Source organism: Coffea arabica, chromosome 6e, assembly GCF_036785885.1.
Source record: "Coffea arabica cultivar ET-39 chromosome 6e, Coffea Arabica ET-39 HiFi, whole genome shotgun sequence".
Classification (NCBI taxonomy): domain Eukaryota; kingdom Viridiplantae; phylum Streptophyta; class Magnoliopsida; order Gentianales; family Rubiaceae; genus Coffea; species Coffea arabica.
This window is the reverse complement of record NC_092321.1, coordinates 26723006-26748949: the sequence shown is the minus strand read 5'-3', so window position 1 is coordinate 26748949 and position 25944 is coordinate 26723006. Positions and strand designations below refer to the sequence as shown.

Genomic DNA, 25944 nt, shown 5'->3' with positions numbered 1-25944 from the left:
CAAGAGGGAGAAGGGTAGGAGAGATAGAGAGGAGAGCGAGAGAATGAAGACTTGAGGAGGAAGAATCAATTCTGTTATTTCTCTTCATGCCTCTGCAATTGCAGAGAGCTCCTTATATAGGAAAGAACTACACGATCACTAACCCACTTAACAGACTGACATGCTGACGTCATCTGACTCAGCACCTTAACTACCTATAACAGAAACTGTTATTATTTATTACTATTTACAATTAAGCCCCCCAAGTCCTGACAATCCCTTCCCCTTATGACTAGCCTTGTCCTCAAGGCTGGAATTGAGGGAACTGGTGATTGATAATAGATGCGTCTTCCCAAGAAGCTTCACAGGAGTCCATGTGAGACCACTTAATTAGATATTGGATCACAGGTTGATCCTTCCTGAGGATAACCTCCTCTGCAACACTGCCTCAGGTTCTAGTATGCAGTGATCCTGCATATCAAACTCTGGTATAGTGGGGGTGGTGTGCTGATCCGGGCCAATCATTTTCTTGAGCAAGGATATGTGAAACATAGGATGTATCCTGGCCCCCTCAGGTAGCTTGAGCCTGTATGAAACCTGACCCACCTTTTCCAAAACCTCAAAAGGGCTATAATATTTAGCTGCTAGTTTAAGACTCCTTCTGATGGCTAAGGACTGTTGCCTATAAGGCTGCAGCTTCAGGAAAACATAATCTCCAACTGCTAGGGTCCTCTTAGTTCTGTGCTGATTGGCAAAATAAGTCATTCGTTGCTGCGCCTTGTCCAATTTCTCCTTAATGGACTGAGAGATTCGAATTCTTTCCTGGACCAGGTCCTTGGCACCTGGAATAACTGTATCCTGATATGGTCCCAATGGTAAGTGTGATGGTTTATATCCATAGAGAACTTCAAATGGTGTGGTCTGCAGTCCGGAATGGAATGTAGTATTGTACCACTGCTCTGCTAAAGGCAGCCACTTGTACCAGTGAGTAGGGTGCTCACTGGACATACACCTCATGAAATTTTCTAAACATTGATTGAGTCTTTCTGACTGACCATCTATTTGCGGATGGTAGGAAGAGCTCAGGTGTAGTGCTACTCCCATCAATCTGAATAATTCCTGCCAAAATTTGCTAGTGAAAATTTTATCTCTATCACTGACAATAGACACTGGCAGTCCATGGAGCTTGTATATATTGTCCAGGAAGAGTTGTGCAACCTGTGTGGCTGTAAAAGGATGTCTGAGCGCTGGAAAATATGCATATTTTGTGAAGCGATCGATGACCACCAGAATGGTATCCATTCCTTGTGACATAGGCAAATTCTCGATGAAGTCCATAGTGAGGTGGGACCATGCCTTATCAGGGATAGTCAAGGCCTGCAACAAGCCTGGGTAAGGCACATTTTCATGCTTTCACCTCTGGCACACGTCACAAGCACTGACAAACTTGATCACATCTTGCTTCATTCCTTCCCAATAGAATAAGGCTTTCAACTTCTGATAAGTCCCTCTTTGGCCTAAATGTCCTCCTAGAGCAGTATCATGGACTGCCTTGAGTAGGGAGTTCCTGATACCATTTGCTGACCCCACTACCAGTTTCCCTTTGTACTTAATGATGCCATCTAAGATCTGATAATCACTCCCTGTGTGTGAGTCCAACAAGCATTGAGCTATAACAGATTGCCAGTGCCCATCCCCCTCATAGCTTCTGCATAATTCCTCCATCCACTTGGGTTTGACTACAGAAATTGCTAGGAAGGAGTTCTCTTGCTGGTCTTCCTGGCCACAGAATGCTTTCCTAGATAGAGCATCAGCAGCAGTGTTATCACTGCCCTTCTTATACTGTATCTCATAGTCCAGGCCCAACAGTTTAGTCAACCACTTGTGCTGCAAGGGTGTAGTTAACTTCTGTTCTAACAAATACTTCAGTGACTGGTGATCAGTCTTAATGATGAAATGGTGTCCCATTAACTAATGCCTCCATTTGGTCACAGCTAACACCAAGGCCATTAACTTCTTCTCATAAACAGATAGACCCAAATTCCTTGTTGATAGAGCCCTACTGAGGTATGCTATGGGATGAGAGTCGTGCTGCAACACTGCACCTATGCCTCCATTACTGGCATCTGTCTCAATCACAAATGGCCTCTCAAAATCTGGTAGCCTGAGAACTGGTGAAGTACACATGATTTGCTTAAGTTTCTTAAAGGCAGCATCTGCTTGTTCATTCCAGCAGAAGCCATCCTTCTTGAGTAGGTCTGTCAATGGCCTGCAAATGATACCATAATGTTTGATGAATCGCTTATAGTAGCCCGTAAGGCCTAGAAAACCCCTTAATGCCTTAACTGAGTTGGGGGTAGGCCAATCCAATACATCTTTGATCTTTCCTTCTTCCATACTCACCCCCTCTGATGAGATCATATGTCCAAGATATTCAATCCTCTGCTGAGCAAATGAGCATTTAGACAGCTTAGCATACAGCCGATTCTCTCTCAGTACCTTCAGTACCACCTCCAGATGTTTCACATGTTGATCCGGATCTTTGCTGTAGACCAGTATGTCATCGAAAAATATTAACACAAACTTGCGCAGACAGGGCTGAAAAACCTTATTCATTAATGCCTGGAAGGTGGCTGGAGCATTTGTCAGCCCAAAAGGCATGCCTAGAAATTTATAATGCCCCTCATGAGTTTGAAAAGCAGTTTTGTGCACATCTTGGACTTTAACTCTAACCTGATGATACCCTGCCTCAGGTCTATTTTGGAATGGTATTTGGATCTACATAACTCAGCTATCAGCTCCTCAATATTAGGAATGGGATACTTGTCCTTAACAGTCAATTTATTCAGGTGCCTATAATCAACAAAAAAACGCTAGGTGCCATCTTTCTTTTTGACCAACAACACAGGTGAAGCATAGGGACTATTACTATGCTTAATGATTCCACTGTCTAGCATTTCCACAACTTGCCTTTCTATCTCAATTTTTTGTGAGTGAGGGTACCTGTAAGGCTTGATTTTGAAGGCTTGAGCATCTGACTTGAGGGGTATGGCATGGTCCAAACTTCTCTCTGGTGGTAAGCCTGTAGGTGCTGCAAACACATCCCTGTACTTGTCCAACAACTCCTTGACTTCAATAGGTGTCTCAATATCTGGATTTCTCTCTTGAATTCCCTGAGATATACTGTAACAGCTATGTTTGTAATTAATGAAGTCCCTCAGGTCCTTGTTTCTCAACAGATTGAGCTACGCTTCTGCCACACATCCCTGCAGGATAATTTCTTCCGCTTCACTATGAATAGCTATATTTAGCTTGTGAAAGTCAAATGTGATGGGGCTATAATGAGCCATCCAATCCACTCCTAAAATTAGATCCCATCCTCCTAGCTCCATGATCCTCATGTCAAAACAGAACTTGTGATTATTAGTGGACCAAAGCACCTTAGGACTCTTAGTGCATCCTGATACCATTGAGCCATCCCCAATGACGACTGTGAAAGGAGTGGTGACCACATATGGCAATTCCAGAGCTTTAACCAGATGGTGGCTAATGTAGGTGTCTGAACTACCTGTGTCCACCAGAATGTGTATGGGAACTCCCTTGATTTCTCCCCTGAGAGTGATTGTTTTCCTCTTTAATGCCTCAGAGAGTGCATGGAGCGATACCTCCATCAATTCTCCAGGGTTGCCAGTCTTTTCATCTTGCTCCCCTACAGCATCCAAGAATTCTCCTTCATCTTCCTCATCGACTACCATCATGTTCAGTTGTCTGTTCTTGCACTGGTGTCCTACTCCAAAACATTCACCACACTTGAAGCACAGTCCATTATTCCTTCTAAATTGTATTTCTTGTGGCGATATTTTCCTGATTGGTGTAGTTGAACTAGTCTCACCTTTGATAACATTAGTCGGTGGAATTTTATAGGTATTTGGAACAGCGGTAGTACCTTTGTATAAGCCAAACTTAGGATCAACAGGTGACTTTGCTAACTGTTTAGCAGATCTCTGCTGCAGCCTCCAGGCTTCTTCCTGCAGTCTGGCTAAATCCATAGCATCTGATACCCTGTCTGGCTTCAATATTTTCACCATAGTCTTAATTTCATCTCGCAATCCACTAATGAAGCTTGAAACGAAATATGATTCGGATAGGTGAGGATTTTTTACTAGCATCAATGATTTTAATTCCTCAAACCTTTCCTGGTAGTCCTCCACTGTTCCTACTTGCTGCAGCTTCACTATGAATATGCATATTTTCTATCGCTCAAACATCCTTTTACAGCCACACAGGTTGCACAACTCTTCCTGGACAATATATACAAGCTCCATGGACTGCCAGTGTCTATTGTCAGTGATAGAGATAAAATTTTCACTAGCAAATTTTGGCAGGAGTTATTCAGATTGATGGGAGTAGCACTACACCTGAGCTCTTCCTACCATCCACAAACAGACGGTCAGTCAGAAAGACTCAATCAATGTTTAGAAAATTTCCTGAGGTGTATGTCCAGTGAGCACCCTACTCACTGGTACAAGTGGCTGCCTTTAGCAGAGCAGTGGTACAATACTACATTCCATTCCGGACTGCAGACCACACCATTTGAAGTTCTCTATGGATATAAACCATCACACTTACCTTGGGACCATATCAGGATACAGTTATTCCAGGTGCCAAGGTCCTGGTCCAGGAAAGAATTCGAATCTCTCAGTCCATTAAGGAGAAATTGGACAAGGCGCAGCAACGAATGACTTATTTTGCCAATCAGCACAGAACTGAGAGGACCCTAGCAGTTGGAGATTATGTTTTCCTGAAGCTGCAGCCTTATAGGCAACAGTCCTTGGCCATCAGAAGGAGTCTTAAACTAGCAGCTAAATATTATGGCCCTTTTGAGGTTTTGGAAAAGGTGGGTCAGGTCTCATACAGGCTCAAGCTACCTGAGGGGGCCAGGATACATCCTGTGTTTCACATATCCTTGCTCAATAAAAGGATTGGCCCGGATCAGCACACCACCCCCACTATACCAGAGTTTGATATGCAGGATCACTGCATACTAGAACCTGAGGCAGTGTTGCAGAGGAGGGTTATCCTCAGGAAGGATCAACCTGTGATCCAATATCTAATTAAGTGGTCTCACATGGACTCCTGTGAAGCTTCTTGGGAAGACGCATCTGTTATCAATCACCAGTTCCCTCAATTCCAGCCTTGAGGACAAGGCTAGTCATAAGGGGAAGGGATTGTCAGGACTTGGGGGGCTTAATTGTTAATAGTAATAAATAAAAACAGTTTCTGTTATAGGTAGTTAAGGTGCTGAGTCAGATGACGTCAGCATGTCAGTCTGTTAAGTGGGTTAGTGATCGTGTAGTTCTTTCCTATATAAGGAGCTCTCTGCAATTGCAGAGGCATCAAGAGAAATAACAGAATTGATTCTTCCTCCTCAAGTCTTCATTCTCTCGCTCTCCTCTCTATCTCTCCTACCCTTCTCCCTCTTATTCTTCGTTTCCACAGCTGCATCGCAGCACTATCTCTCCTAAACTGCCGCCATAAGGTCTTTTTTTATTAACTGCCAACAAGTTTGATAGAATAATGCCAAGAAGCCATCTGACCCTACTGCATTATCTTTGTCCATATCAAACACCACCCAACTCACTTCCTCTTCTGTGGGCATCAATTCTAACCTACTTCTCTGCTGTAGAGAAATACTATGAAGAAAGAATGGTATATCATTCAGTCTCGCAACTCCTGCCTCAAACCGAAATAATGCACTAAAAAACTCCACAGCCGAAAGCTTAATCTCCTGATTGGTCTGTAACCACTTTCCATCCTCATTTTTTATTCGGGCTTTGAAATTCTGATTCCGGCATTGTCGAATCATTGCATGGAAATAGGAGGTATTAGCATCCCCTTCCTTCATCCATTTGACTACAGCTTTTTGCAGCCAAAAATCCTGTTCAATGGCCAACAAATGCGTATGCTCCGTCCTCGCTTTCCCCAACCTCACACGCTCTTCCTCCCTTCCAGACCGATCATAAATTTTCTGGACTCGGAACAATTCCCTTTCCGTATGTTGGACACTACGACCAATGTAACCAAAACACTCGCAATTCCATGATTTCAGTACCTTCCACAATCTTATAAATTTTCTTAAAAAAAGCCACCATCCCCTGAGTATGTATCGGTTGATTCCAACTTTCTTCTACCGTAGACATAAAAATATGATGCCGAATCCAAACATTAAGAAATCTAAAAGAACCTTTCCCATCCAAGCCACTTGAGGATTTGACCAATAAAGGAGAATGGTTTGACCGCCCCTAGCCAAATGAGATACGTGAACCAAACTATATGCCACCTTTCTGCATTTGATGAAATGTAATAGGACATAAAAGAAGTATTGTGACATGTTTCTTAATTATTTAAGCACTTTGCACAAACAGCATTAACATGGTTAAAAACATAGTTACATTAGTGTATGAAATTCTACATTCGAAATAGGATAATAAAGCACCTAAAGGAGTAGCTATGATGGCATTTGCTTAGTATAAGTATTGTCCAGATATAGTATTAACAAATCCAAACACTTCTGAGAGAAACTGCATGATGAAACTTGCAAAACAAATTGACTTGGATTTTTCTCTTATGTTTAGAATTCTTTTTCTGTGGTTTATATGCTCAACAATCAAATGCTTGCATGTCGTATAAGCAAGTGCAAGATTTACTGTAATCCAAAAAACATGGCTGCTTCTTTTGGATCAACTTTCCTTTATTTTCTTATAAATCTAATGCATTCTTTCTTCTTTTGGCTATCTAATTCTTCTAATTTTAAAGTTGCAAAGCTTCATAATCATGTTAAGAACAATAATGTCATTTTTTGATTTGTCATTTCTCCATTTTTGTGCTTTATTGCTTATAATTTTGCCATATGTTCATCTTCTGTGATTTTTTGTTTTTTTTAAGGCTGTAAAAGCTCAATTCGACACATTTCTGAAAAAAATTTCCCGTCTACTTTGTTGAGTCATGAATCATTCCATCTCTTGATATTCTCTCATTTTTCTAGATTACAAAACCTTTAGAAGTACTGCAAAACTTAAAAAAAAGGGACAACATAGACAACCTCAATAGGTTGTTTGCAGGAAAGTAAAAGAAATTTTTTTTTCGTTATAGAGACACCAAATCTTCTCAATTGTTATTTAGTTTGTTTACGGATTGTTATCCTTAAATGTAGCAGTATTATTGCACTAAATGTTTAGGGAAGTTCCTTTTTTAGAAAAATATTGTTACAAGAACTCTTACTTTTATCTCCTGTCAAGGGATTTTTTTGTAAAATTACTTGGCTTAGCTTATCTAATTTATTTGTTTTGTGGTCAAACAAGGTGGAAGAAGAGGATGCTTGGAGCAAGTGATGGTGATTATGATATAGGCTTTGAGATTCAATTGTGACAAGACTTTAGTATTTGTGTTCACTTGAAGCTTTTCTAATACTTTTTGAATTTTAATTATAGTAATACTTTTTCATATTAGAGCAATTATTTCAAAATCAAGTTTATGGCATTTTTGTGGTCTGATTCATCCATTTTCATTTTTCCTTCTTATATTAAAGTCCTTAAAAAGCACAAGTCTCTTTCCATGTATGGTTCAATTTAAGATTTGGAAGATTTGCTAGAAATATTAATATGTTAATCATGGTTTGCTAGCAGAAAAGGTTAAGTCTCTTTCGATTTATGGTTTGATCCAAGCGTATTCTACTTTAATTCAGAAATTGATACGATTCTCAATACGCCAAGGCGAACCAAGAATGTGAACCACAAGCTTGGACCTAGATTAAGGATCAACGTTTGGGGATGAATGTTTATGATCGATCTTGGACCGCTCAAGAAAGACCAAAACGGTAAAACGACACCACAATCAAGGTAAATACTTGATTGATAAGTTGTCGAATCACCTTAGATCTACTCTAAGATATTCAATGGTGGTTTTCACAAGCCAAAAGAAGCTCTCTCACACAAGAAAGAATTTCTGAAAATTTTCTCAAATTTTATTCAATGTCCCGAAAATGTTAAAACTAAGGTTTATTTATAATCTTTTACATGACTAACTCCTAATCAAACTAGAACTCACTTAACTAAGCATTAACTACTAAAAAATTAACTCTTAATTCGGCCAACATGGCTTACTATGGTCAACATGACCTTTTAGCCATTTATTCCACTAATAAATTACTCAACTTGATAAACTAAAGCTGTTGGAATTTATCTAAGCAAACAGCACAAAGAAACTCAAACCAAAAACTAGAACATTAACTAATGAAAATGACTCTTTATAGCCTCAAACTCGGCTCAACGGCTGGCTTGGCTTCTTTGGTAGCTAGATACTGCATCATTCCCCTCCTCTTAAAGGCGATTTGCCGACAAATGGAAACACGAAAGGTAACATGGCAGGTTACATGACGTTAGGTCATTCTTATGAGGAACACGATCAAGAACTTTATCCAACACAAAGAACATCATGTGCAATGTTTGCAAAGGCTGCTTGCAGCACCTTGAACCTCACGGTCTAATTTCAATTCTTTCGTATCAATGAGATACGAATCCTCAAATTGGTGCGTAGCATCTTCCATGACCATTTGCTTAACCTGCCCAAAAGAAAGAAAACTAGTAGTAATCAAGTTAATATAGGTACAAGAAGGATCCAGCTCTTCTTTGATCATGCAAACAAGTGTTGTCTTCATCTTCTCATTCTTGGCCAAATTGGCTTCCTTTCCTCTCTCATGCATTGCTCTTTTCGTTTGGTCACATTCTAGCTCATATTCTTCATGTAGCCTCACTTGATCCTCATAGACTTGTCTAGGGGTAAGAGGAATAAGAGTAGTCTTTCTATCACCAAGCATGAAGGAATACTTCTTAGTTCGACCATCGAAGTTGACAGTTTTGTCGAATTACCAAGGATGACCTAAGATCAAGTGACTTGCTTGTATTGGTACCACGTCACATACCACTTCATCTTCATACTTACCAATGTGGAATGGAACCTTCACTTGCCTATAAACACGCTTACCACCATCATTAGTTAGCTATTGGAGTCAATATGGCTTAGGGTGTTTGGTGGTTGAAAGAGAGAATTTCTTAACCATGAACAAGCTCGCTACATTCGTGCAACTTCCACCATCAATTATTAGACTACACAACTTGTCATTGATATGACAATGAGTGTAGAATAATTTTTACCTTTGCATATCATCCTCTTCTATAGCTCGGGCAGCAAGCACTTTCCGGACAACTAAGAATCCAACTTTACCATCAACGGGCAATTCTTCCTCCGAGTTATCACTTTCCTCCATTAAAGGTGGCATACCTTCACAATCGTCCTCTTTATCCGACACAACTTCTCCATTAGATAGGATGAGCATGATCCTTTGATGGGACATTGAGATGCAAAGTGTCCAAAACCTTGACACTTGAAACATTTAGCATCCCTACTTCGCGGTTTTGGAGTACGTTGACCAATTTCCACCTCGGATTTAGCTGCTGGTTTAGCCTCACTTAGTTTCGGTTTTGATGGTTGAGAAGCTCCCATTGTCTTGTCCTCATTTCTTGAAGGAAAATTTCGCCAATTTCCAGCTTGATGGTTGGAATTTGAGCGAGTGTTACCCCTCCTCTTGAGGTGCATTTTCACCATCACCGCCTTGTCCAACAACTCATTTATATCTAGATACTGTTGGAGCTCAACTATCTTCGCAATTTCATGCCTCAAACCAATTAAAAACTTGGACATTGTAGCTTCTAAATCTTCTTGAACGTTGGCTCTCATCATAGCCATCTTTGTCTCTTTGTAATAATCCTCCATGGACATATTGCCTTGAATAAGAGTTTGTAATCTATTGTGCAAGTCTCGATGATAGTAGTTAGGCACAAATCTCATTTTCATCAATCCTCGTAACTCCTCCCAAGTCTCCACAGCCCGCTCACGATTCTTTCTATGACTAAGGCGTAGTTGATCCCACCATATCGATGCATACTCAGTGAACTCCAGGGCTTCAAGTTTTACTTTCTGCTCATCCGTGTAGCTATTACATTCAAATATCATCTCGATCTTCCTCTCCCATTCCAAATAAGCCTCGGGGTCGGATTTCCTTCGGAAAAATGGAATTTTTAGCTTTATTCCCTTAATAGGATCAGTACTTCTCCTATTATTGTTTCAAGCAGCCCTTAAATGACCTTCATCCTCCTCATATTCATCATTAGAAGCTCCATTTTTTGCTCTATTATTCCGTCCCTAACTTCGGCCTTGGGAATTTTCAAGTTGGTCCATCCGTTCATGAAATGAGTCAAATTCCAATCCCATCTTACATTGGAATTCGCTCATCATAGCCTCCATGGTAAGCTTAGAGTCAGCAATGTACGATCCCTCTCCGTTTGACATGTTAAGATAAACCTGCAAAAAAAAAAAGATTAAGCAAAGAACTCACACACTCCCTTAATGTTTACCCTCAACACTCATGTTTGCACTCAACACTCCAATGAGGTCACAATTGAGTTCTAATGGATGTTACTTGTTTGCCTTGAATAACTTAGAGCTATGCTCGAGATGAATCTCCACTTATCAAGTAGTATTCACAAAATTGTGCACGGTTAGAATTTTTAAGAGCAAAACAAGAGTTAAACACGGATAAGGGTGCTGGAAATTTGCAGAAATTAGGCCTCAAGAATGCTGGAAAAACGGTAGACAACAAAGCTGGAAATTTGCAAATTTACTTGAGCAAGATGAACTCTAATGGAACTCGACAAATCCCTATGCAAGTACCTCAAAATTTGACCAGAATTTTGATGTTAATGGTGCAGATTTGGACTAGAAATTGGGACACACTTGACACGAGATATATTGCTGGAAAATTACACTACAAAACCTATTTGGACTTGGACAAGATTGATGCAAAAATCTGGAAAGTAATGGACTTAAACAAGACAACTAGAATTAGGAAACTATGGCTGTTGTAGTCCAAGACTGATTTTGAACTATTGAACCTGATTAAAAACTGGAAAAAAACTGACTCAAAACAGATTGTTTATGTGAGAACCCAAAAAAAAAAAAATTCACATTTTATTTCTTTGCCTACATTTTATATTTTCCTTGGAAATATTAAAATTTCTATGCATTTTTACAAGTAAGTACAGTTTTAAAATTATTTTCCTAGTATAAATTAGTTCTTGAGAAATAAAGAGTGTATATTGGACGTGAGACCCGCTAGTGGCGTTAAGTGCGATAAATTCGACCGAGTATGTTATGTTTTGTATACCGGGATTAATGTACTAGGTGTTAAGAGATAATTAGAGGTTACTTAGATGGTTTAATCTTGGAGAGACAAAAGGGTAAGATTAAAACCCTAGAGGACCATTTGTCACATAACCATTGGACCTTGACTTTTGACCAAGACCTTCTTAACTTTCCTAAAATCAATTTTGACTCAATTTTCTCCCATTTTTCTTGTGTCTTGGCCGAATCTCTTGAGGAGGAAAACAAGAGAGAGCTCTTCAATTTCTAGCTTCCAAATTTGCTCAAATCTTGAGTTCCAACCAACCAAATCACAAACTACACCATACAAGTGATCATTAGGGAAGGTTAAAGGTGTTGGTGGAGTTGTTTTGGATGGGGAAAGATTAAGCTCCTACCTTTCTTGTGGTTTTAAGGAATTTTGCCAAGAACATCCTCTTTACTTCAATTAATTGCTTATTAGTGGTTTTTAGTTATTTTAGATGTTATTTTGTGGAAGATTAGCACTTGAATGCATGAATTCCAGTTTAGGGTTTCATTTTTTACCCCATTCTGCCTGGTACTGTTTCTCCTAGTTAGAGGCCAAATTAGCCTTGGGTTAAAACATAAAAGTTGTAGAGAAGATGTTTTATAGTTGCCTGCAAAATTTCAGCCCAATCGGAGCAACGTAACCTATGAAAAGATCGAAACACCCCTGCTGCCCTGTTTCTGTCCGAAACTGATAATCAGCTTCTGTAATTGGTTAGTTTGACTGGGAATACTGTTGATTTGGTTGTCGATGTCTTCTTAAGAAATATAGCCTGGTATCTTAGATTTCAGATGGCTTTGAAATCACTTGAATTGGAGTTGTATGTGCTGAGATATGATAGAATGAATCAGGACTGCTAGTTGAACTGCGAACTGGAAAATCTGGGGTTGTTTTGATAAATTTGACCTAGATACATTGCAAACTGGACTGAGTGGCCTTCTTCAACATTGTATCCCTTTATCTTAGCTTCGAAACGGTGTAAATTTCACCTCAATCCGACTTGTGTCGCTTCAGTTGTGTTAGTTCTGCTAAGCAACAGCAAATCTGCCTTTTGTTTTCCAACCTAAACGTCATTTCCGCACATGTCCTAGCTTGATTTGGTAATCATATGACATTGAGCCTATTGAGTAGCTATTTATGTTGTGTGTAATGTTGGGATTGATTGAGGAAAACAATGAAGCCATAAATGGCTGGAAAATAGGTAGATATAAAGGGCGTGCTGCCCAAATTTTCACTCGAGAGCTAAGTTTCTATTTGAACTTGTATATTTTTCGTTTGGCAAATACTATGACCGTTTTCCATCTTAAAACATGATCCTTCTTCAACTGGAAACTCCAAATGTGTACTTACTCTTACCCAAATAAAGAGGAGTGGTTTAGGATTTTCTTAGGTATTTTGACCTCCTTTTTTTTCATGAATTTCATTAAGACCTTTCGTGTATAATATCTACTTGAATGAGATGATTTTGAACCATATAAACGATTCCGAAAACAGTATTTCTTAGCCTATCTAGTTGGATTCCAACTTGTCGTTAGTTTGGTTTTACGTTTGGTCTACGAAACCCTAATTATTCTTGTCCACGGGTCCAAATGTCCTTGTTTCACTTTAAAGTCTTTTTATATGTTCTACTCATCAATTGTTGAGTTTCTTTGATTTCACCTAATTGTTTGTGCTAGATGAGCTGTAATATTCTTTCTCGTTTAATCTTAGGTTTTCTCGGTGACTAAGGATAATATCCGGAAGAATATTTTGCACGTTGTTTTGCGTACATAGGTGAGTGTTCCTTGTTTGTTATATTCTCCTTGACTTCATGACTTGTTGTTATTGTTTGATAATGTGTTAAGTGTTTTCAATGATTTTCAAAACGAATTTTCTAGGCGAGCGTGTACTTTATCGCGCTCGACCTAAATGAAACGTGAAATTTTCAACGATTTAATGATTGATACATTAGTTGTGCATGATGTAAGCCTTTTGGCTGAATTGGGCCCTGCCCTTCGTTACCGATCGACTCGAGCCAGAAGCGGACTCTGTCGGGCGATATGGTGACCTTGGGTGTGAACGTTGGTATACTCGAGTATTACCTTGTAGGTTGGTGGAGCCTGGCCAACGTCCAGGAGGGGGTGAATGAAATGAACGATCGAATGAGGGTTTTACTTACAAAAATGCATTTTCAAATGATTGGAGGAATAAGGGGAATGACAGGAGAACGAACGAACGAACAAATGAACAAATGGCTCCCTGTGAGCCCGTATCCTTTTAATGTATGTGTTATTATCGCTTTCCATTGTAAATGTTTCTTGAATTATTGATTATCGATGGTTAATGTATTGGCTTTGTTGTTGAATATGTGTTCGGAACCTCACTAAGCTTTTAGTTCACCCCTTTAGTTTTGTTTTCCTTAACAGGGGGATGCGAGCGAGAACGAGAGTCCAGTGTAGGTTAGCCTAGTCTAGTTTTTTTGTTTTGTAATGGTTCTCGCCCTAGTGCTTGGCACGGGTTGGATGTATGACGAATTGAGAACCTTTGTATATTCGATATTTGTACTTCCTTTTGAGATAGTAATGTATATAAGTTTCGCTTTAAGTTTTGGATTGTTATTTCGTTTGATCTTGTGGTTTTATTTCGGATTTGATTGAGGTTCGACTGAGTCCCGGCGAGAGTTGGGCAGGCGGTCCGCCGAACCCTCTGGTTCGCCTTAGGGGGAGGTGGGGCTGTCACAGTTTATGGCTGGACAATTCAATTTACTCAGCTGGGACAAGGACCAAAATGGCAGAAATTTAGGATCCTAGAAAGATATACTACCCGAGTATATTTGGTGCTATTGGAAACTAATCCGAATGGCTTCTTGGATTCAAATATAGGAAACGAGAAGCTGTTTTGGTAGTTTCCTAAGTGTATGTTAGATTTAATAGCTGGAAATAAGTAAACCAAAACCAATAAAGATTCTTTTTCCAGCTTTTGGAAACAAGAGTCTAAGTTGATTTTGGTTGTCAATTCCAATTTGGCATCTTGTTTCTAAATTCAATGCTAATGATTCGATTGAGACTTGTCTCCTCTTTTTTTTTTTTTTTTACACCACGGATCAAATCAGAATTTTATCAATTTTTTTCTTCAAGTCGATTCACCCAATCAAGAGAACAAGGCAACCGCTATTCACAAACTCAAGAATATGAACTAGGGGTTCCAAGAACTTCAAGATTTGGATACTTTGGTTCAAGATTTTTAAGAAACCCTATTATACAACCCAAGGACTTCAGGATTTTCTAGAAATCATTCAAGAAATTCAAGACTTTTGGTCCAGAAATTCTAAAAATTCAAACACTTTCTAAGAAATCAAAGAGAACAGCCACAGACTTGCAGCAAGGACAAGGGTAGCCACGGATTCTCACAATAAACTCATGATCAGAATTTTTGTTGTTGTTTTTTTTTTTTGGTTTTTTTTTTTGACTCTAGACAACACAAACTCCAAGAAACAAGACAACAAGACTCGAAAAATCGGACAAGACTCAACTTAAACATAGCAACAAGGATCGGATAGCAAAGAAAACAATATGCAGACACAAAGGAAATTCAAAAACCCTAGCGACTCAATCACAAAAAGGTACGAACGGATTTTTTTTTTGACAAATAACAAGACAAGATAACAATGGAAAACTGATACAGAGGACAGTGGAGGCCTGCAACCTTCGATCTAGGAGCTACAAAAATGACGGAGAAGTAACTCGAGGATCAAGGGATAGCAGTAGGATTTGATATTATTGTTTAACAGAAAGAATACAAGGATCGAAATGTTAAATTTGTGAACAAGAATTATTATGAAGATCATGATTTGTTTCCCCAGCTCCCAGCTTCTTATTTATAGCAGTCTAGGTCGGCTACCTAAGTCGGTTAACAGACTAACCGAATGCTGACATATGCTGACATCATCAATTCCTAACTAATTAGCTAACTAACTCTAGTTGGTTAACTAACTCCAGCTGCACTTCTGTGGCTGTATCATGCGAACAAGGTGAAAATCCAATCACATGCATCAATACCCTCCCCTCAAAGGGTCCTTGTCCTCAAGGACTGAAATTGGAAAATTGCAATTGTAAATCCTGCAGATACTCCCACGTTGCATCCTCTGGAAAGCTGTTGCTCCATTGGACCAAAACTTAAGTTGCTACAACCCTTCCTCATTTGACCAAATGCCTGTCTAATATTGCCATAGGTTCCAATAGTAGTTGACCTTGGTGCGAAACTCCAGCCGGAACGTGATTCTGAATGGCCCCTGAGCCTACCTTCCTTTTGAGCACAGAAACATGAAAGGTATTATGAATACGAACATGTGGGGGCAATGCCAACCTGTAAGCCACTGTGCCAACCCTTGCTAACGCCTGAAATGGACCAAAGTAGCATGGGGATAACTTCTGGCAATGATGATTTCGTAATGAGTGTTGTCTATAAGGTTGAAGCTTGACATAAACCCAATCACCAACACTGAATTCCCTTTCTGACCTATGCTGATCAGCCAACTGTTTCATTCTGTGCTGTGCCTTAGTCAAATTATGTCGTAGAGAATGAATGACCCTCTCTCTTGCATGCAAACTTCTGTCAACAGATTCGACTGATGTAGCTTCAGGCAAATAAGGAATGTGAAGAGAGAGAGGCTGTCCATAGACTATTTCATAGGGAGTGAACTTAGCAGATGAGTGATAATTGGTGTTGTACCAATAGTCTGCTAGTGGTAGCCATAAACTCCACTCCTTAGGATGATCACTAGCCATACACCTCAGATAATTCTCCAAGCATCTATTAACCACTTCTGCCTGACCATCACTCTGAGGATGGTAAGCAGTGGACATATTCAACTTGACATGTTGTAACCTAAAAACCTCCTGCCAGAATGAACTCAAAAAGGTAAGGTCCCTATCACTCACAATTGTTTGGGGCAAACCATGTAACCTGTAAACCTGATCCATGAATAATTGAGCAATTGAGATTGCTGTGTAAGGGTGAGCCACTGCCATAAAGTGAGCATACTTGCTGAGCCTATCGACCACCACAAGGATCACCTTCTTGCCATGTGAGAGTGGTAATCCTTCAATAAAATCCATAGAAATGTTTGTCCAGATCCTATTAGGTATAGGCAAAGGTTGCAACAATCTAAGATAAGCTGCATTATCTGACTTATGCCTCTGACATATATCACAAGAAGCTACATACTTAGCCACATCTCTAAACAGGTGTTGCCAATATAAGACTTGTTTAAGTCTCCTGTAGCTCACCTCTACTCCAGAATGCCCTCCTTGTGAACTAGAGTGCCACAAAGAAATCAACTTGTCCCTCAAGGTCTGATCATTGCCTACCACCAATTTACCTTTTCTTTTTAATAACCCTTGCTGCCAGGAGTAACTACTGGAGTGGTGCTCATTGTGAGTTACCCTTCGAATCAATTCCTGAATGTGCATATCCTGCTACCAACTTTGCTGTATATCTTTGATTAGTGAAGATGTGATAGTGACCAAAGCATATATTGAGCCTCCTTCTTGTGGCCTTCTGGATAGTGCATCTGCGACAATATTATCACACCCCCTTTTGTATTGCACCTCATAATCAAATCCCATTAACTTGGCTATTCATTTCTGTTGCAAAGGTGTGTGCACCCTCTGCTCCATTGTATATTTCAGACTCTGATGATCAGTTTTAATAATAAAGTGCCTTCCCACCAGATAAGCTCTCCACTTCAAAACTGCAGTCACTGTAGCAAACATTTTCTTTTCATACACAGATAAAACTTGATGTTTGGGACCCAATGCCTTGTTGAAAAATGCAAGCGGTTGCTTCTTCTGCATCAGTACTGCCCCAATTCCATTTCCAGAAGCACTAGTCTCTAGAATGAACTCCTGAGTAAAATCTGGCAAAGCCAATACAGGGGGTTTGTGAAAGTAAAAAATATATATATATTTGCGCAACGGAATCAGCAAACAACTTTGTGTTGTTCTTGCTTGAATTTGCAAATTGATTCAAGCCTTGATATTTCAAAACAAATAAATACTTACTTGTTTAGATGAATATGTGATGCCTGATATAGATGTTTGAATTCCAGCAATCAGCCTTCCACGTGTCAGGCTTTTAGTTCATCCACATAGACTCAAACTAATAGATTACTGAATTTTGGAGTTTTTTGTCTTTTGTAGAGAAGAAAAACAACGGTGTTGCTTTCTTTCTTTTAAAAAGAACAACCGTAATTGTTTTAACCCAGGACAAACTGACTAAAGGAGTTTTGTCAATAGGGTTTATTTATACCGTTGTTTTGATTAGATCAATATCTTATTTTATCTTGATCAAATCAATATAATACAACTCATATGATTATCCAATACATATTTGATTCTTATCTTGATCAAATCAAAACAACCGATTTATATTTTATTCTTATCTTGATCAAATCAAAATAGGATACAATTAATACAATTATTTAATTCATGTTTTAGTTTTGATCACATCAAAATATAAACACAATTAATATAATTATATTAACTATTATTTTCATCTTTATAATATTTGAGTCATACTCAAATACCAACTCCAAATTCCGTCTAGCTTGGGTTTCAAGATGTGCTAGCATCCTTACCAAAGTATAAACCCATTCTAATCAACTTACCTATTAGTTCAAATCCTATTGTGTGTGACTATCTAGGTTCATTACCCAGTTGGCAATGTAATAAACGTTAACCTATTAACATTAATTAGAACATTTCTAACACTTGAGGAGTTCTCCAAATATACCTCAAGTTAACATAGATCATGAGTGATGCCTAGCAGCATATCATGACACCCAACCGGTGATGAAAGATTGGAATCCTTTTACATGAACCATGACTGCAATTGTTTTGCATAATAATCCTTCTATTACTATATCCCTATTGAGTCTAGTTTAGTAATAATGTCAAACTCAAACACTCAATCGTATGACTTAATCTATCAAATCACTTGACTATAAAATTGATCATCTATATGAATCAGTTTGTCTTGGCCAAGAACTCCTTTAGTCAAGATTGATAGATTTCATAAGATATCAAGCCATTTATTATGGAATAATAGATCCCATTTTGCATAAACACTTGACTTCATGCATAACTAATTAGAGGTACCATATGCCAATACTCATCCGTGATTAGAACAAGTATTTTTCTTGCATTGATAGACTCTAACCACCTATGAATGAGCCAACCGTGTCATCTTAGGTCTAAGGATCACATGCACTATTGCAATCAATAATGAATCATTGACATTATTAAGCTAGTGATTCATTATTTAAATTAGTCAGTGTTCAAGCCAACTTGTCACACAAGTGCCTCTCATATTTGTTCTAGTATCACATACTTAATGGTATGAGACTTGCCATTCTATTATCATTAATATCTCATATTAATCATAGAAAATAAATATGAGACTAATCTTCCGGATTAATCTTGCCCAATTAATAATCCTATGATTAGGAACCATTTAATATTATTTGTACCAAGGTTTTCCGTCACTCATATTCTCATCACATGAGAATGGAACCTTAACAAATAATAATGGACAACATTCAATCAAATCTAAACCAAGAATAATTGAAACAAGAAGTGCCATTTTATATTAATCAAGACAATAATTATTAATACTCTAGGGCATACTACTAACAATTTGCTCATGGCTTCCTGCAATTTCTTAAAAGCCTGAGTGGCCCCATCATGCCACTGGAATTGGTTCTTCTTAAGTAAATATGTCAATGGCTTTGTAATCTTCCCATAATTCTTTATGAACCTCCTATAGTACCCAATGAGTCCCAAGAATCCTCTCAACTCCTTGATTGTCTGAGGTACTGGCCAGTTCATGATTGCAGAAATCTTCTGGGGATCTGCTTGAACTCCATTGGTATCAATAACATGCCCCGAGTAGTCAATCTATTATTGAGCAAAAGCACACTTGCTTCTTTTTACCTTCAGGGAGTGCTGTCGTAGCAATTCAAACACAGTTTTAAGGTGTTGAAGATGTTCCTCCCAACCCCCACTGTATATCAGAATATCATCAAAGAAAACCAGAATGAATTTCCTTAAGAATGGCTTGAAGATATCATTCATCAAACTCTGAAAGGTTGAAGGAGCGTTGGTTAGCCCAAAGGGCATAACCAGAAATTCATAGTGACCATCATGAGTTCTAAAAGCTGTCTTCTCCACAACCTCAGTCTTCATCCTAATCTGGTGGTACTGTGATCTCATCTACAACTTGGTGAAGAATTGTGCTCCAAATAATTCATCCAGTAGTTCCTCTATCAGAGGGATAGGGAACTTATTCTTTACAGTGGCATTATTCAATTGCCCATAATCAACACACATTCTCCATAACCCATCCTTCTTTTTTACTAACACTACTGGAAAAGAAAAAGGACTAGAGCTAGTTCTGATAATACCACATGCAAGTATTTCAGCCACTAGTTTTTCAATCTCACCCTTCTGGAAAACAGGATACCTATAAGGTCTTACATTGATAGGTTCAGTTCCCTCCTTCAGAACAATTTTATGGTCATGAGACCTTTCTGGTGGCAAACTGTTAGATTCTTGAAACAAATCCCTATACTCATCCAGTAAGTTTTCAAGCTCCATTGAGTTGCTTACCTGTTGCTTTCTCATGTCAGTAGAGATGGTGCAGAGGGGTAGTGGCTCTAAAGTAGGGTCCTGCATCACTCTGATCAAGCATATCTGTGCCTTAGCAATCTGTTCAGGTTTTTGAAGTAGTTTCTGCATTTTCTTCTGCTTGACCAACTGCAATCCTTGCTACTTAATCCCTCTCAGGACCACCTTATGACCAGTTTGCTTAAATTCCATCCTAAGTTCCCCAAAATTACACTTCACATCACCAAGGGTAGTCAACCATTGCATGCCAAGAACTAGCTCACATTCCCCTACGGGTAACATCAACAAATCTGCTTTAAATTGTTGTCCTTGCATTTTCCAAGTAAATCCTTTACAAAGGTCCTGAGTGGTCAGTTTATTTCCATCTGCTACCTCCAACACTAAGGGATCAACCCTCTGTGTAGTTAGCCCCAACTTTTGTACTACCCTGGGATGAATGAAGTTGTGTAAGCTACCACAGTCTATGAATATGTTCACAGATTGCCTTCCCACATGGCCAGCAACCCTCATGGTCCTAAAGTTAAGGACAGTCATGCTAGTCATGGCATTAAGGGAGATATGTGCTAGTTGTCCTTCATCCCCTGTATCCTCTTCACTTCCTGACTCCTTCTCCTCCTCTCCTAACATGTCATCCCAAACCTCCAGCCTGTGAAATTGCTTGTTACCACACCTGTGTCCTATTGTGAACTTCTCATCACACCAAAAACATAGCCCTCTAGCCCTTTTTTCATCCATCTCTGCCCTGCTCAGCCTCCTGAAAGGTTTTCTGACAACTGACTCCTTCTGCTTCTCATTGCTAGGTAGTGCTGGAAAGGTGGGGAGGGGTAGAAGTGGCCTAGAGTCTATCTTCTATTTGTAACCAGACGAATTAGCATGAGAAAGAGTGGAAGTACTGGTGTGATCTGAATAACTTGTGAAAGATTTGGCTAACCCCCTCCCTTTCTGCTGCATTAACAACTTAGTTTCTTCAATTTTGGCCAGGATTCTGGCATGCTGCACATTCTTAGGCATAAACATTCTTTCGGTCAACTGGATTTCTGGCTTCAATCCACTCACAAAACAACTTGTAGCATAGTCCTCAGGAAAATCCACCCTGTTGAGCAGTTCCTCAAACAGATCATGGTACTTCTGTACTGAACCAGACTGCGTCAAACTCTTGAGTTCCCACATTGGATCATCATACAAGGAATTCCCAAACCTTGAAGACAATTCCCTTACATACTCCTCCCAAGCAGAAATTTCACGCGTAAGTCTGGATCTCATGAAAATTTGGTGCCACTGAAGAGCCTTACCTTCCAGGTTCATTGCAGCTATTTTTACCTTCATGGAACTAGGGGTGTCATCCACTTCGAAGAACTGTTCACTTTTGTACAACCACCCCCTAAAGTCTTCCCCATTGAATTTCGGAAAATCAATCTGTGACAAACGAGAATGAGCCTGGTAACCCCCTCTATTGCAGGTTCCTGTGTCTAAATTATGAGGAGAGCCATTCCCCTCCACCTGGACCTTCTGCGTGTGTAATTCGATCACCAAATTCCTTGAAGCTGTCATTTCCCTTTCGAATTGCTCTTGCTATTCCTTCAGCATGAAGCGGACGTGTTCCTCCATTTTCCTGACATCCTGAGACCTAGTGCCCTCTGCCATTGATGAACTGGGCTGGTTCAACCCAGCTCTAATACCACTGATACAGAGGATAGTGGAGGCTTGCAACCTTTGATCTAGGAGCTACAAAAATGGCGGAGAAGTAACTTGAGGATCAAGGGATAGAAGTAGGATTTGATATTATTGTTTAACAGAAAGAATACAAGGATCGAAATGTTAAATTTGTGAACAAGAATTATTATGAAGATCATGATTTGTTTCCCCAGCTCCCAGCTTCTTATTTATAGCAGTCTAGGTCGGCTACCTAAGTCAGTTAACAAACTAACCGAATGCTGACATATGCTGACGTCATCAATTCCTAACTAATTAACTAACTAACTCCAGCTAGCAATAACTAACTCCAGCTGGTTAACTAACTTCAGCTACACTTCCGTGGCTGTATCACGCGAACAAGGTGAAAATCCAATCACACGCATAAAAAACACAAAATAAGGCACGAATTTGGATTGCACAAATTCGGACAACAAGTCAAAACCCTAGAACTAAACAAAACAAAAAGGGATATAATGATGATACCTTCATCCCAGCTCTGATACCAACTGATACGATTCTCAATACGTCAAAGTGAACCAAGAACGTGAACCACAAGTCTGGACCTAGATTAAGGATCAACATTTGGGAATGGATGTTTATGACTGATCTTGAACCGCTCAAGAAAGATCAAAATGGTAGAACAACGCCACAATGAAGGTGAATATTTGATTGATAAGTTGTCGAATCACCTTAGACCTGCTCTAAGATGTTCAATGGCGACTTTCACAAGTTAGAAGAAGCTCTCTCACACAAGAAAGAATTTTTGGAAATTTTCTCAAATTTTATTTAACGTCCCAACAACATTAAAACTAAGGCTTATTTATAACCTTTTACATGACCAACTTTTACTCAAACTAGAACTCACTTAACTAAACAATAACTACTAAAAAATTAACTCTTAATTCAGCCAACATGGCTTACTATGGTCAACATAATCTTTTAGCCATTTATTCCACTAATTAATGACTCAACTTGATAAACTAAAGCTGCTGGAATTAATCTAAGCAAACGGCACAAAGAAACTCAAACCAAAAACTAGAACATTAACTAAGGAAAATGACTCTTTATAGCCTCAAACTCGGTTCAACGGCTGGCTTGGCTTCTTTGGTAGCTAGATACCACATCAGAAATTCAGCATGATTGTTAGCATATAAATGTGTTTGTAGTTGAATGTATAACTCAACACGTTTTGCATGTCTCACAAGCTAGGACATATTTGTTAAAGGGCAAAAAACACATCTATGACCAGGTCACACTATCATATTTCTAGCTAAAACAGAATGTGAATATACAGTCACTATATTTAGAAACACCTTTATAGAAAGGATCTACTCTTGAACATACTGTCATCACATTTAATTGAATGAAAAATTCATAAATTCTACAACTATGGAATTTGCAATGGTCCAGATGCCACCAATGACTCAAAATAGTTGATGGCCATTTACACGTATAAAGTATAAGCGTTAAACATCCAACTCCCTGGCTTCATCATAGGCTACCCCCCGCTAGGCGCGGGGGCCAAGGACTAGCTCCTGAAAACCAAACAACGACTAAACAAAACAAAATCCAAACCCAAAAAAAATTGAAAAACAAGTAGCACGGGAAAGAAATATTCAAGGGATAATTTCAAAAACCTCCCTTGAGGTTTCTAATTATTTCACTGGCTTCCATCTGGTTTCAAAAATTTCACTAACCTCCCTTCAGATTAATTATCTTGTAATATTAAGACCCAACCAATAATTAAAAAATAATATTAAGAGAGAGAAGATAGCATGATTCCACTATTGTCCCTCATGTACTACATTATTTAGTTAATTTAATGCCAACGCACTTATTAAAGAAAATCACTAAAATTTACTGTGATTTACAAAACTCTTAGGATCTTGTGATCCAAAAAACTCACCATCCAAATGGTCCTGTGATCCAAGCGGAAGCAGTCAATTACCTACTCTTAGGATCAAGCAAGATCATAATTAATTCCTCAGCCAACACCTACAACTTATTGAGATCGAACTTTATCATCCAAAAGTATTAAATTCAGGCTATTATACAAAATAACATGAAAATATAGATCATATTTTGCAATGGATCAGAATAGAAACACACTTAAATAGTTTAATTGCCCCAATTACAAAGAAATAAATGAAGAACTTAAGAACAATTAGGAATCAAATTGATCATGCAACTAACCTTGCTTGAAGTTTTGTCAAAAGAATGGCAAAATATTATCTTCCCTTTTGGACCACATCTTAATTTTTCTAATAAAAAAATGCCATTTAAACAAAAAGGGAGAGAAAATCCCATTACTTAATAATTGAGTGCTACAAAATATCAAGAGTGTAATTAATACAAAAAAAATTGTAGCTTCCCAATAAAAAAGTAGAAAATCCATGTTAGAAACATAATACCAAAATTGCAAAAAGATTTGCAATTGAATTTAGGATAATTCCAAAAACCTCTCTTGAGGTTTCTAACAATTTCATTAACCTCCTCTGAAGTTTGTAAAATTACACTATACATATTCCATTATTCAAAAAATTCATACTCAACACAGTAGACAACATAAATAAGCAACAAAACTATACTAATAATCACAAGATTCAGCAAAACAGACCACTCATCTCTCTTAATATGACGTTTTCTATGATTCTTGTGATTTTGAACAGAAAAATTTTTAAATTTTGCCTATCTCCTCCTTCCTCTTTCCTTTACCTTCACAAATTTGCAACTATCATGGCTTCAAAACTATCACCTTCACAAAATTTTCTCTTTCTTTGCCTTGTATTTTTTCCTTTTACCAGAGCCCTTCTTTTCACATTATGTACAACTAATTTTTGGTTATTGTCAAGTTCTATTAGTCACAAAATGGTGCCATTTAGTATGTCAATTGACGCCACTTTGTAATTTCAAGTTACTATTCATCATAAAAGAAATTCCTAACAATTATTTTCATTAATTACTTACTAACACTTAATTAGTGCCCTAATAACTCAATCATCAAATATTAGTTTCTAATAAGACATAATGACCTAGGGTATATACGTAATTTCTCCGCATGTAATATAAGCAATTAGACCCACAATTCTGTCACGAGAGGTTAGTGTAAACTTGCATGAGATGAACAAACAAAGGCTTAGTATATAGGTTATAGATCATGTCGTAGAAAAAAAAAGGCAAATAGGCATATAGGATGATGAGGCAAAAAAAAAAGAGATAAAATTGCAATACCAAATAAAGAGACAGTAAGAGCAGTAAAGTGAAAGGTCTATTATGTAGAAATATCAAATTTATCCTTGATATCTTGCAATAAAAAAAATTCCATTCAGTTAATCGTAGTAAAAAATAAAAAAGAATACATGAATAAATGGAGAGGAGAAAAAAAGGAACAAAAAATTAGGATGAAAGAAAAGCAGATGGAACTAAAAAAAAAAAGAAACAAAGAAAAATGAGCACTGATGAAAGAGAAAATGAGGGTGTAAAATGGGGGTGAAAAGCAGATGGAACTAAAAAAAAAGAAAGAAAGAAAAAATGAGCACTGATGAAAGAAAAAATGGGGGTGTAAATTTGTCAAACAGGTTTTTTATAGTTGGTCTTTGACAAGAAAAAAGGAGACAAAAAGGAGAAAAAGAGTGTAAACAAAAGAAAACAAAAGACGACACTTCTTCCCTCTAAGGAAAAGTATGCCACGTGTGAACAAGAAAGAAAGCCACACGACATTCATTAGAGCAACTATACTAACATCAATTCCTTGTTATATAATAGGTAAATTTTACATACTCAATTTTCACTTAAACATCATATAAACTTTGTGAATTGAATGATTTCTTTGTTGAAAACAAGTAACCAAATTGTATTAGACAATAAAAGATAAATGCAGGAATCAATGGTTTATTCCTTTTTCAAATTAATTTACTTTTGTAACTTTGTACCTCATGCTCCTTTTTTTCCTACTTGAGTAATTGACACTAACAAAACTCACTTTAAATTTCTTGCTTGTGTCTTTCTATGTTCTCATCACTTTCTCATTCTATCTTTTGTAAGCTTTTCAATTGATAGAACTGTCTTAAAATTTCTTGCCTTTATATCTAATTTTTCTCTTCTCCACCTCTTCCTCGTCTTATCTTCCATATCATATTGAAATAATTTGAAATCTTTAAATAGTTATTATCTTCATATGCAATAACAAGTTTTATTTCCCATGCATTTATAATGTGAGGACCCGAATTTTTCTCACTTATAATTCTATTTTTAAGGCTTAATTAATTATTTGCTCACCCGTTTTCTTCGAATATTATTTTCTAACCCCTTTGGATCTAATTA

The 25944-nt window shown here is 38.1% G+C and overlaps 2 protein-coding genes across 2 annotated transcripts; one reads left to right on the top strand and one right to left on the bottom strand.

The window, feature by feature from the left end:
- Positions 1-4717: 4717 nt before the first annotated feature.
- LOC140009821 (uncharacterized) lies at positions 4718-5388 on the top strand. Its single transcript, XM_072056152.1, has 2 exons — positions 4718-5143; positions 5269-5388. Exons 1-2 carry the CDS (start codon positions 4718-4720, stop codon positions 5386-5388), a joined length of 546 nt encoding a protein of 181 aa, XP_071912253.1.
- A 112-nt stretch (positions 5389-5500) lies between these two features.
- On the bottom strand, positions 5501-9304 carry LOC113696657 (uncharacterized). Its single transcript, XM_027216038.1, has 4 exons — positions 9192-9304; positions 8960-9005; positions 8513-8599; positions 5501-6091 (listed from the first exon to the last, which is right to left on the bottom strand). The coding sequence occupies exons 1-4, from the start codon at positions 9302-9304 to the stop codon at positions 5501-5503; spliced, it is 837 nt and encodes a 278-aa protein (XP_027071839.1).
- Positions 9305-25944: the final 16640 nt, after the last annotated feature.